Source organism: Tachypleus tridentatus, chromosome 2, assembly GCF_004210375.1.
Source record: "Tachypleus tridentatus isolate NWPU-2018 chromosome 2, ASM421037v1, whole genome shotgun sequence".
Taxonomy (NCBI): domain Eukaryota; kingdom Metazoa; phylum Arthropoda; class Merostomata; order Xiphosura; family Limulidae; genus Tachypleus; species Tachypleus tridentatus.
The window spans coordinates 128,281,519-128,298,620 of NC_134826.1; the positions used below are offsets into that span (position 1 = coordinate 128,281,519).

The 17,102-nt window shown below is 33.1% G+C and overlaps 1 protein-coding gene across 4 annotated transcripts; it reads right to left on the reverse strand.

Moving 5' to 3' along the window:
- Positions 1–3,174: 3,174 nt before the first annotated feature.
- Positions 3,175–16,767, reverse strand: LOC143245079 (growth arrest and DNA damage-inducible protein GADD45 alpha-like). Of its 4 annotated transcripts, XR_013025457.1 has the most exons (7): positions 16,604–16,767; positions 14,974–15,075; positions 13,444–13,561; positions 10,908–11,009; positions 10,364–10,483; positions 7,445–7,535; positions 3,175–4,103 (listed from the first exon to the last, which is right to left on the reverse strand). XR_013025457.1 is itself a non-coding variant. In XM_076490916.1 (6 exons), the coding sequence occupies exons 1-5, from the start codon at positions 16,690–16,692 to the stop codon at positions 10,382–10,384; spliced, it is 513 nt and encodes a 170-aa protein (XP_076347031.1). In that variant the 5' UTR covers positions 16,693–16,767; the 3' UTR covers positions 3,175–4,103; positions 10,364–10,381. The 4 variants fall into 4 exon arrangements, 3 of the variants coding, with proteins under 3 accessions (XP_076347031.1, XP_076347032.1, XP_076347033.1); XM_076490916.1 differs by lacking the exon at positions 7,445–7,535; XM_076490917.1 differs by lacking the exons at positions 7,445–7,535; positions 10,364–10,483.
- Positions 16,768–17,102: the final 335 nt, after the last annotated feature.

The following is a 17,102-nucleotide window of genomic DNA, read 5'->3' on the forward strand; positions in this document are numbered from 1 at the left end:
CTTTATACCATTTCAGCTTAACATAAATTGCTATTAGATACAGATATGATTGGAATGTTTTATAATCCTAAAATACGGTTTCAGGTGTTGTCGGATATTTAGTGTGGTTCATTGCTACAAATAATATCTTTCAACAACTTTTGTGTCTTTTAATACTTTATCTTCATTTGCTAGCAACTGATGAAGTTTGGGAGAGTGTTTAAAGAACGGTGTATCTGACTCAGTGTATTGAAAAATATATACATAAAAGCGGCTGGTTTTTACCCACCAGCCGTTTTCACATATATATGTTTTTCTATGCAAGTGGTTTTTCTCGTCATCATTGATGGCTCTTTTTTTGCACACAAGAATTTTACAGTGAAGATTGCTTTTTGGAACAATCTATAAACAGTCTACAACCAAGGAAATATTATGAAACGAGATTTTTGGTTTCAGAAGAGTTCTATTCTCAAGCATTGGTTCTTGAAACTTTATTTTATGACAAGCCTTCATTAATTGTATGTTTTAATCTCCAGTTTCATTCAATATGTACGTTTTAAGTTTCATAATTCGTTGTGTAAGAAAATTTATCAAGGGAAATATATTGTTGTAACGTTGTACCTTCGTTGTACATAACAGCTTTTCTTATTTTTTCCCAAGGGTTCAGTTTGGGCTTAATAGCTCAAAATGGCATTCCATCCCTTGAAGATTCAACCCGTTATTTTCATTGTTTTTCTGAAGTTCATATCACAGTGAATCACTAATGGAAAAGAAACCTCTTTGAAATTAAAAATGTATGTATTGTCTTTTTTTAACTAAGAGGGTATTATCATTTATAATTGTAGACCTAAGTTCACAGGTATGTTTTCCACTTTCAAATTCAACAGATTTGCTCAATAATGGTATTACGACTAGCTTACAAATAAATTTACTTGTACTATTTCACGACTAATATGTCAAGTAACTTAATATAGACAATAACTAATATTTCACTAAATTACTGGCATCTACCAACTGAAAAACTGACTTAATTCTTTATTGATTCTAGTATTTATAACGCATAATTTTTTCTAGACAGTTTGCAAAGTTTCTTGGAAATTTATATCCTCGTAAATTCTACGTATTCTTGGACTACTTTAGAAAAACATGCTTGATATTAATGTTCTGTTCCCTAACATCAACAATTTGTTGAATATATAAGACTGTTTAGTATAAGAGTTGTTATTTAGTTCATTTAGTGATCTAATATTTAATTATTATTTAGTTTTCATGACATAAAAGTAATTATTTTAAAGGCAATAATTATAATCAATTTCGTCACGTAACTCGGTAAGAGTCATACGTTGTGTGTACGAGGGCTGTTCAAAAAATACGCGGACTGATGTCATAAAACAAAATGTACTTTATTTAGAAGTTACAGGTCTTGGACCCCTTCAAAGTACTCTCCTCCCCAACGCACACACTTATTCCAACGGTGTTTCCACTTGTTGAAACAGTCCTGGTACGCTTCTTTTGTAATGTCCTCCAGCTCCATCGTCGCATTTGCCTTAATCTCGGGAATCGTCTCAAATCTTCTTCCTTTCAAGGGTCTTTTGGGTTTGGGGAACAAGAAAAAATCGCAAGGAGCAAGGTCAGGTGAGTAGGGGGGATGGGGAAGAACAGTGATCGAGTGTTTGGCCAAAAACTCACGAGTTCTGAGGCACAAATTTCGCAGCAACGTGGTGCGTCTTCAATTTTTCGGTTAAAATCTCGTAACAAGATCCAACTGATATCCCACACTCTTCAGCAAACTCCCTGACAGTCATACGTCGATTTGCCCGCACCAGGGTGTTGATTTTGTCGACGTGTGGGTCGTCAGTTGACGTGGAAGGACGTCCAGGACGCTCATCATCTTCAATGGACTGTCGACCATCCTTAAAACGTTCATGCCACTTGAAACATGCCGTACGCTTCATAGCAACATCACGGTAAGCCGTGTTAAGCATACCAAAAGTTTCAGTCGCAGATTTTCCAAGTTTAACACAAAATTTCACAGCAAGTCGTTGCTCCTTCAGGTCATTCATTCTGAAATCCGCCAAACGAAAAAATCGCACTTCAGTTAAAACCGCGTAGGTAATACATAAATGAAGATATCTGCAATCGGGAAATGGCGTCGTAATCAGCTGATGTGTGCGAGCCTAGCGACACCAAGCGGATTCCCCTGGAACCAACTGGAGCCGCGCAATTCAAACAGTCCGCATATTTTTTGAACAGACCTCGTATGTGTAGTTCAACTGTTGTAGTATTGTTGACGTTATTTTTCTCAAAATTTCTAAGTTTTTCTCACTAAGCGAGTATTGTTACATCACCGCGTCTCTTAGTTTGCACACATTTCTAGACCTCGTGAAATGTGTATGTATATAGATCACCAAAGAAGCAAAAGTCAATGAGGTTCAGTTGTAAAAATCTTAATTTTGACAAGAAAATGCAATTATTTAGTTTTAAAGAGAATTATAATATCCCACAGTGTAAATAATTTTCTACATGCATTGGACTTTTTTAGAATATATATTTTAAAACAAGGTGATTGTGTTCTGTCCGTTTATTACTCGAATTTATCACCAATAAGCTACAGATATACTGTGTACTTACCTACTGTGTAAGAACACCCTGCTCACATGTGTTCAAAATCCTGATAAAATTGAAATATTGAAAATATAAGTTTACAATAATATGCTTGTATAGATACTAATTGATAAATTTATCATATTTTAAACTTTCAAAACTATTATACCAAAAGACAGTTTTCTGTAGTTTGCTCAATAACTAATGTAATTTGAAACTGAGTTACAGTTACCTGTGCCATTTGTGTAAAGCAGAATTTCAAATATTCAATAAAATGTTCAGAGTCGTGTTCATTTACGAAGAATGTATTTATTTAAAATTAATGAATGTCCAGTTGTAAAATACAAATGAATTTACAATGAATTCTATAAAACATAATTGGTAGAAAACTTGTACACTAACGTAAAAAAAACAAATACTGAAACGTACACAATTCTTAGCTTAAAATCAATTACTTTTGTGTGAATGCAACATGAAAGTAATATATACATTTAATATAAACATGAACTTTTCAATTTTCTCTTTCATTTCTGCCACAATCTCGCCTTACTGTAGACAGTGTTTGAATCTATAATAAGTTTACGAATTAAGGATACGTCATTATTATTTTATTCATTTTAATTGCATCGTAAGTACACTATAGTATTTTTATAAGGTCAAATTATTATGAAAATTATATACCCAAAACGAAAATTTACGATCTTAAGCTCCAAAAATGTAGTACAAAATAAAGTAATCTGTTGTTTTTTTTTCAGTTAAACAAAGATCAGGTATTGTTCCTGTACCTAGAACGTGAAATTCGCCACGGTTTACCTTACACGACAGATCATCAAAATTAAATTTCAATGTAAACAATATTTCAGGGCCTCTCATACTTACAAATTGAAACCATAGCTTGATTACTTGAAAACATTGCTTTTAATGTGAATAACTTTGAATTGGGTTTACTATGTCCAGCAAGGATTAATTTCGTCACTATCTTAACTTTATTGTGTAATACAAATGTAGCATACACGTTCTCGATGATTCTGCTTATGGACTTGTTGTTTTATTTATATATCTTATTTCTTTCCTTTACGCATCTTTAATAAAACAAAAAAAAAGTTGCTATTTATCATGGTTAACAATCGTTGATAGGAATAAAATACTTAATACCACTAATTAGCTTTAACATTTTATAACTATGTACTATTAAACAGAAAGTATAATATCAGCCAGCATAATGATCCGATCACCTTTAACAGATCCGCCTTCAAATACGTCTGGATTAAAAAGGTTTGGTTACATTAATAAAACACATAAGATTAACCTCACTCAAAGCACTTCAAACATTTAAAGCATTGAATATAGGTTGTTGACAGAATTAATTTTATACATTTTACAAACATTTCAAATTATTATGCAAGTAATGAAGACTGGTGGCCACTGAACGTTTCTTTGTACGTCGAAGCCGTACACAGGTTAAGGTTAATCTAGCATTCCCAGGCTTCAAAAATGTCTGGCATTTTTTCCGTCACGTTCTACAGAAAGACAAATACATACATTATTCTAAAAAAAAAATAATAATTTAGTACTAAGCAGAGTTAATTACTATCGCCTACGATTTTCGTTACCATATAAATAGCTATTAATATATATTTCTATTTCATACTTTATTTAATAACATCTTTCCCAAATCAAATATCTCACTTAGTGCTGCAAAACCTGTTAAAATTTAATAGTAATTCCAAACAGTAAAATATCATAATTACGTTTAGTTTTTTTTTCGTTGTTTTTGTACTCCAGCCGCATGTTCACTTGGCAACATTTTATTATCAGATATTTATTGTACTCGATGACCGCAGTAATCGGAGAGGAGGAATAGCAGTTAATTTTAATTATCATCTGCTTTTAAATCTTTCTCAAAATTGTCAGCACTAAAGTGATCAGAACACACGACTGATCTCATTCAACAGATTAAACTTGTATGATGTTCTCGTATCTACCAACACAAGTTTTAAACAACTGTTCATCTTTCAAATGAAGCCTATAAAAACGAAAACTGAACCGGAAGCAATAACAGATTTCGTGTTTCAAAGCACGCGAGAGAGCACGTGACCAAAGAGGTGGTAAAAGCTTGTCTCGTACTCCAGTATTCGCTGACCCAACATATCGTTAGTCCAATCACACCATTACTTACATTCATCGTGTGTGTATATATATATATAATAAATACACACACACTGAAAAACAAACTTAGTTTATTATACAAAACCGACCATTATCAGTAACTTATTTTCTATTTGATTTTAAAACCTTATTTCCAAATCAACGGTCTCACTTAGAATCATAAAACCTGTTACACAATAATAATAATAAATTTAAATACTAAACTAATTACGTCCGAAATACCTGGCATAATGTTAACCCAATTACGCTATGGAACAATCTAGTTTGTAAATATGGACACCGAGTGCAGCATAAATTTTAAATTACGCACAGCCAACCAGTAGTAATACAATATATTGCGCACAACACGTTCATATATTAATTTCTGTTTGTTTGTTTGAAGTTAAGCACATAGCTACACAGTGACATCTCTGTGCTCTGTCTTCCACGGGTATCAAAACCCGGTTCCTAGCGTTGTAAGTCCGCAGATATACCGCTGTGTCACTGGAGGGAAACAATATAATTTAGACCCACTAGTTACAAGATATCATAGTATCTTATAGATACGTAGATTTAGCATCAAAAATGGTAGATACATTTATACGTAGCTTTACTATATAAACGTTAACTTCACTAAGTAAGTGTATATAACAGATACACTGACAAGTCAATTTAATACCCAAACATATCCGCATAATATATTGTATTACTGCGTGTTTATGTTCATATTTGTTTACTTATAAGATTGCATTGAATGTCAGTACAAAAACATGCATATTCATAAGCACTCTCAAAAGAATGTTAAATTATAACAAAAATGACAACTCATTCTTACTATTAAAAACATAGCTATACAGTGAGCTAACTAGACTCTTTCTATAAAGAGTATCGAAACCCAAGTTTTTAGCATTATAAGCCCTCAGACTTACCGCTGAGCCACCGGGAAGATATTGTAACTTAGAAAAACATCTAACCACGTACAGTGGAGCGCCATTAAGCCGCGGACCAGTAAACCGCGAAATCGCTTAAGCCGCTGTAGCAAGTCTTGTGAGCGAGGATTATCGCGGCTCACCGCTAATTTAATAACGTGTAAGAACGCGGCTTACGAATTTAATCCTGGCTTTATAACTTCAAGGGGATATTTAAAAAGGATTTGCTTTAATTTGGGAAATAAATAAAATGTATTACAATAGAAATCGACCGTTAATCTACCTTATCCGCTCTCTATGTCAGCTTTATGGAGGCCGCCATTGTTACCGAATCACACCTCTCCATACATTAAAGTTAATCCGCGGTAAATCCGTAAAAAAGTGATCAATAATTAAAGTATTATTTTTAATTCGATAATCCGATATAATGATCACGCAATGGCCCGGTTGAGGCTCCTCGGCGGAGCTGTTGGCGACTTCGGCTTTTCAGTCACAAAGGTTTAAGCCGCGGTTATGCAGGTTGACCCCCCAAATACCGCGGCTTAATGGCGCTCCACTGTACTAGACTTGGGGTACCAATAAATGTTTTAACAAAAGTGAGAAGGTGATAACGTTTTATTTGCTTAAATCGGAACTTTACGAACAGTAGTGAAAAAGTAAAATAAATTTAATTTGGGATCAAGAGCACCATTTTATTTGTAGAAAGATATTGAAAAAGGGATAAAGTAGTAAATATATTATAGTTCCCTTCACAAATTAGTGCTTGAACCGTTTTTATGTTTAATTGTAATATAGTCTATGTTTTCTATTTATCACAAATATTCTAAAAACTTAACTTAAAATCTTTAAAATAAATACTTTGTTTTTTATGTTGCAGAGATTTGTTCAACTACAAGAACAAAACACACTATGCACTTACAACTTAGAAAGTAAAGTTATTTTGTTGAGAAAAGTTTATGCTTAGGCACCACAACACAATATATCATCGCATAATAACTCTAAATAATTCTAACTTCAAACTTCTATATAAAACTGTCGGGCACATCATAACTATAAAAACTGATAAGGAACGTTGGGCAGGAACGCTCATGAAGATTTGAAGAACCTGATAAGTCTATATTCACTCTTTTATGTATGTGACGTAAAAGTTACAGTATAGGCCAATGCCAGGCCACGCATCATTCCATGTTCACTCTAAAAAAATCCAAGAACTTTCAGGAGCTTAGCGAACCCTGATATACGCAATAATTTGCTCCCACCTCTATATTAAATCTCAGTGGAATTGCTGATTTTGTGAAAGACTAAATCAGCAATCTAAACAAATATTTTAAAAATATCCACTTTTAAAGTTTGAAAAATTGTGTTTATTGGTACAAGTTTGGCGCATGATACAGAACTATGAAAGAAAAATATTTTATTTTTATAATGAGATCATTTTATGTTTACTGGGGAAAATCAAGATCTAGCGTTTGTAAAATAATCGATCTACTATAATTAAACAGTCTATTTGATCCTAATTTGGTAAATACATTTAGACCTTCATCAAATTCAGCACGTTAAAATTTCAGGTCCTTGTAACATAAGTTTACCAAATTTTGATTAATATTAGAGGTCCTAGATTGAGAAATATATACTGCTACGCCTACATCCATATATCTGGATTTACTTTATAATTATGAAAGCTGAAAATATTTGTTGTAAAAAAAAATATGGGTTTTGGCTACCTCAGCCCAAATATTCCCAAAGGGCCTACTTCTGCATAAGTTGAGATTAGCTCTACTTACATGCACAAAATTTGGTACACACATATACAACTATGGAAGCCATAGTACCATCGCGTAGGCTTTTACTTCACAATCCTCTTCAGTAATACAACTGATAAAAGACAAAATAAATTAATACCAACAAATAAAACCTTAAAACTAAGAAAATAAAGCACCACTAAACTCATTGTTAAACACTGAAACTTATGTTACATAACTTATGTTACATAATTGCTTTATATACAAAAACGGCTCGTTTGGGTTGAGAAAATATTTTACATAAAAGAGCGAACAACGTTTCGACCTTCTTCGGTTATGTAAAATGTTTTCAACCCAAACGAGCTGTTTTGCATATAAATTCTCAACAAGTGGGTTTCTCGACATCACTGGTTACATAATTGGGTTACAAACAAAACAGACGTAAAATATATTAAAAAAGAAAGACAAGTACAAACGCAGGCTTATACTAAAAAGGAAATGATATATACATTGTAACACTTTTATTCGCAGGTCATTTAAATATTCTATGGTACTTGTCCTTCATGTATAAAAACTGTTAAAGGTTTTCATATGTAATCAGAGAAATAAATATTAAACAAGTTACTTCTGCAGAACTACACAATAATACTATGAAAAAAATTCTTTTTTTTATGTGATTGATCTTAACGTTAAAAATTGTCTTATGGAATCAGTAAAGACACGAATTGTAAACAAAGAATACTGAAGTTTTAGTCTTAAAATTACATAATTTCTATACAAAAATAACCTTTCGCAAAGTTGTTATATAGAAAATGTGATAGTATTATATTTACGGGAAAGTTTGTTTGTTTTGTTTTGTTTGTTTTTGAATTTCGCACAAAGCTACTCGAGGGCTATCTGTGCTCGCCGTCCCTAATTTAGTAGTGTAAGACTAAAGGGAAGGCAGCTAGTCATCACCACCCACTGCCAACTCTTGGGCTACTCTTTTACCAACGAATAGTGGGTTACGGGAAAGCAAATTGTATCTTTATGAAGTTATTTCATGTCTAATAAAGGAAACTTATAGTGATGCTGTTCTTTTAATATTTCATACTTTTAATGTTTAAGATGTGTAACAAAAATCAGATTCAATGTTTTTCTTTTATATAAAGGGTTTTAGCAAAATAATTACTAATTTTAAATGTTTTTTTCTTTGCAATTTGTGATCTGTGTTCAGGCAACGTTTTCTCCTATTGTGTCTAACTAAGTTAAGCCTTTCCAGTTCTTTACTGATGTCTGTTTGAAAAAGATAAATAAAAGAATTGTAAACCTAAAACCTGCAAAGATAGATCGTGAAAAAGGAATAAAACAAGGTTTAAGATGCTATAAACATTAATTACTGAAACTACAAACTGCATTTGGCTCCATTGTGTTACGCAGAATTTGGTGGGATCAAAACAAGGATTTGTAGTTTGAGTAAATAATGTATCTCTAGCCTCGTTTCTTTACCTTTTTAAAAAATCACTATTAACAGGTTTTTAAATCCCCAATTGTATTTATCTCGTTTGCTGGCTTTTTCATTTTCAACTACAGACAAAGAAATGCTTGATACGATAGCAAACTTTATACGCTGTAATGATAATAACATCCCCCTCGCACCAAACATGCTCGCCTTTTCAGCCGTGAGAGCGTTATGATGTGATGCTCAATCCCACTATTCGTTAGTAAAAAAGTAGCCCAAGAGTTGACGGTGGGTGGTGATGACTAGCTGCCTTCCCTCTAGTCTTACATTGCCAAATTAGGGACGGCTAGCGCAGATAGTCCTCGAGTAGGTTTGCGCGAAATTAAAAAACAACAAAACAAAACAAACAATTATAATAAATATAGCTAGTAGCTAGCTGATGTAGTTCATGATGATTTACTGTAGCTATTGATTATTTGATCGCATTAGTTCGAGATGTAAAACTGGAGATTGTCATGGAAATTTGTTTGCGAATATAGTGAGCATTTATAATTTTTGCGCAACTAAATTTTCTATATATGATGCATTGGAATAGGTAAGCATATGCATAGACAAAGACCAACCTTTACTAAGCATGTATAAAAAAAATTTTTTGTAAAAAAGTAGCGTTTTAAAATAAAACCATACGTCTAAAATATCACTTTAAATAAACTTCATGTCTTTTAACAAAATTATTTTACAAATGTGTGTATTAAAACTGAATATCATGTTGAATGTTGTTGTTTTTTACTTCTTCCCTTCATGCATAATATAGGAGTTGATTCATTAAAAACATCGATTGTGTAATGTTAAAAACATTGAATACCTTTTACCTGTAAACCTAATATATATCGTTGTTTTTTAAATTGTACAGCGATAGCTAGCAGTAAAGCTGTAGTAAAAGCTTTAAAATGTTGCTTGAACTGAATCCTTCCTGTTTTGTGTGCTTCTTGCCAGAACATTCTATTAGGATTTTTTTTTAACATAGGCTAGGCATGGCCAAGCGTGTTAAGGTGTGCGACTCGTAATCTGAGGGTCGCGTCAAACATGCTCGCCCTCCCAGCTTACACTGCTAAATTAAAGACGGATAGCGCAGATAGCCCTCGAGTAGCTTTGTGCGAAATTCAAAAAACAAGCAAACATTTTCTTGCGATCTCAATTATTAATCCACTATACTGGCTCATGATATGTATAAAAGAAGAGAGAGATTCACAACTGAAGACAAGGTTATTTAAATGAGAAAATTTGAAGACACGTGTCTTCTAACAACTAAGCTGGTACTTTAAATTATGACTAAAGTTTCAGTATTCTTTATTAGCAACGTAATAAATATGATTATCTATTTGTTTATACCGGTAATGCCTTACATTGGCCTTGGCTATCATATCCTGCTTTGTTTTTCAAATATCTAGAAGACTGCTTTGGGCTATTAATTATAAAGTATGCGAAAATTTGAAGCTGACAATAATTGTATAGCATACCTTTCGGTGTTCCATGTATCAACTGGGTAAGGCAATTACAGACAAAACGTAGTCTTTTCTGTAATTTTTGTAAAACTGTAAAAACTGCTCAACTGTTTTGTTGTGCCCTATTTCAGGATACTGCAAAACGGAAATGATAGAAATATAACAGGTCATATTTTGCGTTCGATTTTTTATTTTCTTAAATATTCCGCAGTTTCAAATGTATTTATGCAAATGTCAACACACACAACTATACAGATATAAATATGTTTTCTTTATTTTTACTCATAATTTTGTGAAATGTTGATCATTTTCCTTAATGACTTACATTACCAGATTACCTGCTTACCCTTATTAGAAGAAAAACATTTGTTTTAAGTTAATTCGAAAAAGATCAAAGTCGGACAAAACTTGTGACGATGTTTCTGGAAGTAATCTTAGTGACCCAAGTGACGTTTTAAGTTTCTAATCTTTATACTTTTCAGACGTAAAATTTAAGATTCTTTATATAGAAATAAACTATTTGTTTTAACATAGTAGCTAATGAATAATTTATACTTACTTTAATTATAACACAGTGAAAGTTTACAGGGATTTTTGACGTTGGTGATACCACTCCGATCTTAGCGGATATTATTGATGCTAATTTGCTTTCGCTGTCCACCTGTTAAAAGTAAATAAAGATTAGAGTAGCCGTCCTAGTAGCCATTAACGACATCTAACTTTGTATCACTGAATATATAAAGCATATCTTAAAATAAATATTCATGTGTCGATAGGAAAGTTAAAATGAAAACGTTTCGAAGAAATCCTTCAAATATATCCTTTAAAATGAAAATAAAAAGTTTGTAATTAATCACAAAGCAACACAGTGAGCTATCTGTGCTCTGCTCACCAGGGATATCGAAACCCGGATTCTAGCATTATATGTCCGCAGACATACCGCCGTACCACTGGGGGACGCATCAATTAGTATAACAATAAGCTCTGAAACCACACCTGTCTTATATCAGGAGAAATACCTTCACCCATAGAACGAAAGAGAATATTTGATTATAAAAAAAAGCATTGCAACGAATCCGGGCGTATCTCCTGGAATTGATATCAACATGATAAATAAATTGTTTTTTTGTTAGAAGTTTTCACCTTTTTAAAATGTTTGTTTTGTATATTCGCACACAGCTACCGAGAACTGTCTACTATCCCAATTTTAAAGGCAACTAGTTAATCGACGCCACCCACCACCAACTATTGGGCTTTTCTTGTTAGATACATGGGTGGGATTTAACTGTCATTCTTATTATGCGCCCATGGCTCAAAAGTGCAAAACGTGATTTTGTTTTGTTAATATAATTGGACACGAACCAAAAACGTCAGATGAACAGTTTGTCACACTAAGCACCGCAATGTTCTTAGCTCGATAATAGATAAGTATGACAAAAATGCACAAGTTATCCCTTGAAATCAATGGTTGTTTTCAAGAGAAGTTGAATGACCAAAAAAGGGTATCACAACTATCCTATTCTACAATATACCTGTCTAGTTCCTCAGTGAAATTTATAAATTACTTTTGTGTCTTTGGTCTACTTAAAAGTAGGCTTGTAAACCGACGTTTGTGTACACATCTTCATAAAAGCTTTATTCAACAGAAATTATGGTATTAAGCAATAGTGCATACTCATGGTCATTAAACTGATGAAGGAATTAGTTCCAATGGAAACATGGAACATCACTAAGTGTGACGAGCCTCACAACTCCGAATTAACGAATTTTTAATGCTTAATAATTCATGCTCTAAGCTTTTCTCTCGCCTTAAAAATTAAAAATTGTTCAGAAGTTTATTATCTCAGCTGTAATTCATATAAAATATTTCAAAATATAATTATTTGACCTTTCTCAAAACAAGTCATTATTGTTCATTTCTAATATTAGATTCTGCTGGTATTACTCCCGATCGGTTACCCTGGGAATAGAGTATCCTTAAAATACCCAAAACATCTGTCTACTATTGAGGCTGTTTGTTTGTTTTTTATAATTTCGCGCAAAGCCACACGAGGGATATCTGCGCTAGTCGTCCCTAATTTAGCAGTGTACGACTAAAGGGAAGGTAGCTAGTCATCACCACCCACCGCAAACTGTTGGGCTACTCTTTTACCAATGAATACTGTGATTGGCAGCCACATAATAACGCCCCCACGGCTAAAAGGGCAAGCATGTTTGGTGCAACGGGGATTCGAACACGCGACCCTTGGATTACGCGTTCAGTACCTTAACTACCTGGCCATACTGCTCAGTCAAACGACATTTAATGACTCAGAATATACAGTACTCGCACGTTTTTTTAAGGTTTAACACCGTAATTACTGACTTATTTTAATAATGTTCACAGCGGATTGTTCACATTTTGCGTAATATTGATTATTTTTATTTTCTTGTTATAAATTTCGATTTAAGGAACAAAAAAACGTTGATAAAACTACCTTATATATATGTGTGTGTGTAAAATACGTAGTAAACCCCATTAATAATTAGTTTCTCGTCGGAATGTTATAAGTGAAGGTCAATCCCTCAAGGCCCGGCATGGCCAAGCGTGTTAAGGCGTGCTACTCGTAATCTGTGGGTCGCGGGTTCGCATCCCCGTCGCGCAAAACATGCTTTCAGCCGTGGGGGCGTTATAATTTCACGGTCAATCCCACTATTCGTTTGTAAAAGAGTAGCCCAAGAGTTGGCAGTGGGTGGTGATGACTAGCTGCCTTCCCTCTAGTCTTACACTGCTAAATTAGGGACGGCTAGCACAGATAACCCTCGAGTAGCTTTGTGCGAAATTCAAAACAAACAACAAACAAACAAACAATCCCTCAATTTATTGGTTTTTGACGGTGGATGGTGTTGATTGGCTATCTTCTCTCTAATCAATCGCTTCAAATTAAGAAAGGTTTATACAGATAACTCTGGAATAACTTTGTGCCAAATTTAACGAAACAGTTCCCCTCCGCCAAGCTTAGAAAATAACAAGGTGTTCAAACAGTGAATAGAGTCCGGAATTTCAGCATGGTCGAAAAAAGCAGTAAAGTTTGAATTTTATTAGTTGGTCTTACCTTTACTAGACGGATCTTGTTTTCATAACAGAATGCCTGGATAAGTAAAGAATGAATGTGTACCTCTACATCTTCGATGTCGCCTGGTAAAATACACACCATAACGCGTGAAGGATGTCTGAGGGAAATTAAATATTGTTTAAAGCTTATTGGTTAAAAAATTAATAAATTGTAACTGCAAGAAAAATATTAACAATCATAAAATGAACCGCAAGAAATGTTGTTAAACTACCATTGGGTTAGAATATTCAATACGTAAATTTCAATATTTTAAAGAAATTTAACATTTATGTATAATTTCCGAAATAAAGCTTTTATGATATTAGTTTTTACCCTTGTTCTTTCAGTTGGTATTATGTCTATCCCTTCGCTTTTAATATTGTTTTATAGTTTACTAATAAGACGTTTAGTTTTGAAAAATGTAAGACAAATAAGTTATAGTTTACATTTATTTGTTAAGTATCATTCTATTATATAATAGCTTTAAAAAAAAATGTTATGGCGTAAACTAGTTGTCCATTTATGAATTACGCGCTCTTTCAAACATGGGCCTGACTTGAATTGCAGGTGCAAATTAGGTTCATCAAATGAACCTTAAAAGACTATAACTAACTGAGATAAGTACATTCGCAGTCATTCTAAAAAAAAAAAAAAAGGAAGGATACAACATTATAAGATTAAAAATAATAATAACAGTAGATGTACAATATCGGTTACTCGCGTTTGTCAGTAATGACAACAGTTGAATGAAATGTTTGCTAAAAGGTTAAACTGTGGCCCAAAACATCTAGAGACATAAATACAACAAAGAAACGAGAAAAAAATTAAAAAGAATAATTATCCATCACGATTGTCTGCCAACTCTTCTTCACAAATTGCGTACATTCTTTATGACTAAATGGGGAAAAGTCACTCAGCACACATTCAACACCTTATGGATTGTATGGTGCGTCTACTGTGACTGTTATTTGAGCAAAAGATGGCCCAAATTATTTTTTAGGTGTGTCAACTAGAAAATTTGTTTCTTGAAACTGGCTGTTGATGTTGTCTTTAAATTGTTTATGTAAAACTAAATAAGTGCTGTCTGTGCACAGGTGTCCCTAGTTTTTGAGACGATAGAGTAGATAGAATATAACTATTGTTTCTTTCTGTAGAATAGGTTCATGTACAAGCTAATAGTGAAAGCGAGATTTTACTGATTGTGGGAAATCGTTTTTTCTGAAAATGCCTATCAGTTATTTCTTACAGTTGTTACATAAAAACATTTTAAAATAAATATAAAATTCAAATTCTGAACAACTTTTGTCCCCTTAATAATATCATCAAATATGCTTATGTGAAATATGAAGAAATTAGATAATTTATACAGTTCTGAATAATGTTTGTTTTGTTATTTTAAAATAAATTGTTTGAAGATATGCAGTTTTATTAAGTAAAATATGTATACAAATATAGTATATTAAACAAAAGAATCCTTTAACTAATGAATAAGACAAAAGAATACTGAGTAAATACATAAGAAAGGCTTACTTTTCTAGTAACTGTGCTGCCTGGTACACACCACATACGATTCGACGTTTTTCGGCAGCTTCGCTTATTAACTTTTCTAGCACATGACCTGGAGAATCCTGGCTGTGATTATAAAAGAAATTAACATATCAAAGAATCGATTAGATTTCTTATTTAAAGAAAAAAGAAGAGGCAAATGTGTTATTGACTTTCGTTTCTTTACTAAAATATGCCTATATTTGATTACCTTACATTAGTCAAGCAAACATCACTATCAAGGCCCTGGGCAATCAGTAATGGCGATAGAATATTCTGTTTTGTTTTTCGCGCAAATCTAAACGAGGGCGATCTACGCTAGCTGTCCCTAATTTAGCACTGTAAGACTAGAGTGAAAGCAGCTAATTATCACCACTCACCGCCAACTCTTGGGTTAATCTTTTACCAACGAATAGTGGCATTTACTTTAACATTATAACGCCCCACGTCTGAAAGGACGAACGTGTTTGGTGTGACGAGGATTCGAATCCGCGACCCTCATATTACGAGTCGAGCGCCCTAACCATCTGGCCATGGAATATTCTGAAACATGAAAGACGTTTTAATCCTAGGGAGGACAATAAAATGGTTTTCTTCCAGTGTCCTTTGAGGCCAAGTTACGGAACTGCGCCAAGTCAGTTATTTTATTAAATAAAGAGAGAAATAAAGAAAGATTAGAAAGAATAAACATACACAATATACTAGACATGAAAATGTTTTTAAACACGTTTTCTGGTTCTAATTTTATACCTCGTAACAACAGTGGAAGTATAAAAGCATGGTGAAACCCCGAAACGAGCAAAATATTTAAAATATTCATATTACTCTTATTTAATACCTTATCCTGAGCAAGGCTTAAAATAAGGATTGTTCAGGGGTGAAACAAATTTAAATATGACGTACACTATCCTGTCGTACCTTGTTTGATATTGTCTGCTGTAGTAAAATAACTCCATTATAAAAAGAGAAAAAAAAACAGTTTTATTAAAACTAATTACACTGCAAGCAGTCTGCACGCGCACACATCAGAAACGAGAACTGTTACGGAAAATAAAATAACTGTTTTTCAATTGTGAGACAAACACCTCTATATATATATTTATATATACTATTTTAACATAAGGCCTGCTATTGCTGAATCAATAACGCCAAATATGTTAGTACACACGCACTAATAAATAATTTTTACTTTTTAAATAAATACAAGACTATCTTATTACGAAGTAACTGATTTGATTTCTTTGTAGATTAGAGAATTTACGTTAGTAATAGACAATACTGTATATGCTTCATAAAATATTATCAGCCGCGTATAAGAGGAAGAGAGAAAAAAAAAAAGGGTAACAATACGTTTTATTTATTTATTGCTTGGTTTTTTCATTTATTTCATCCTATAAATTCTACTCGAAAGAGAATAGACCGTGCGCCATAGATCTTTTATCTGCTTAACGTCTAACGTAATCTTTGACCAGTTGGAGAAATACCTAGATAGTGTTAAACAGATACGTTACTTTTTATCATCACTTTACGCCAGTAAAACGACAGCAGCAAGCGAATACTTTTCGAAGCTTATGCTGAATAATAATATCTATTATTCTAATAATTTTGTTCTTACCTTGTATTAGAAAGCATTTGCTCTTGAAGGGAATGGTCTTCAACAATCATTTGACTTTGTGAAGCAAGACTCACTTCCTTTCGCACCATGAATTACAGTAAAGTAAAACTCTTATTATTCCTCCAATAGTCTCAGGGTTTGATAAGTTTTACACACTTAAACACTTCGTAACGAGCAGTCATGCACTGGTACGAGACCACGATTACTTATAAGTTTGTATCCGTGAAGGGACGTCCCCCATTAAACCAAACAGTTGCGTTATTGGCTAGTTACTATCGGTGGCGAATCAAAGTGGTTTTAATTTCTAAGATACCCCAGTCCACATACAGATAGAGGCAAAACATATGATATAGTCTTTCGACTTCACATAATAACAATAAATTTTACACAAACTTCACTATAACGCAACATCTTTCCTGTTTTTGAACGACATACTATTAAGGTATCAAAACATCCACAAATTTTAAAACTTAAAATTCCACAGGAAACTACTACAAAG

What these genes read in the sequence shown, in the direction of transcription:
- LOC143245079 (XM_076490916.1), bottom strand. Translation starts at nt 16,692, where the DNA reads ATGGTGCGAAAGGAAGTGAGTCTTGCTTCACAAAGTCAAATGATTGTT. An exon ending in GCAGCACAGTTACTAGAAAA is followed by an intron (nt 13,562 to 14,973) that starts GTAAGCCTTTCT and finishes AATTTCCCTCAG; the next exon opens with ACATCCTTCACGCGTTATGG. An exon ending in ACAAGATCCGTCTAGTAAAG is followed by an intron (nt 11,010 to 13,443) that starts GTAAGACCAACT and finishes TACTTTTAACAG; the next exon opens with GTGGACAGCGAAAGCAAATT.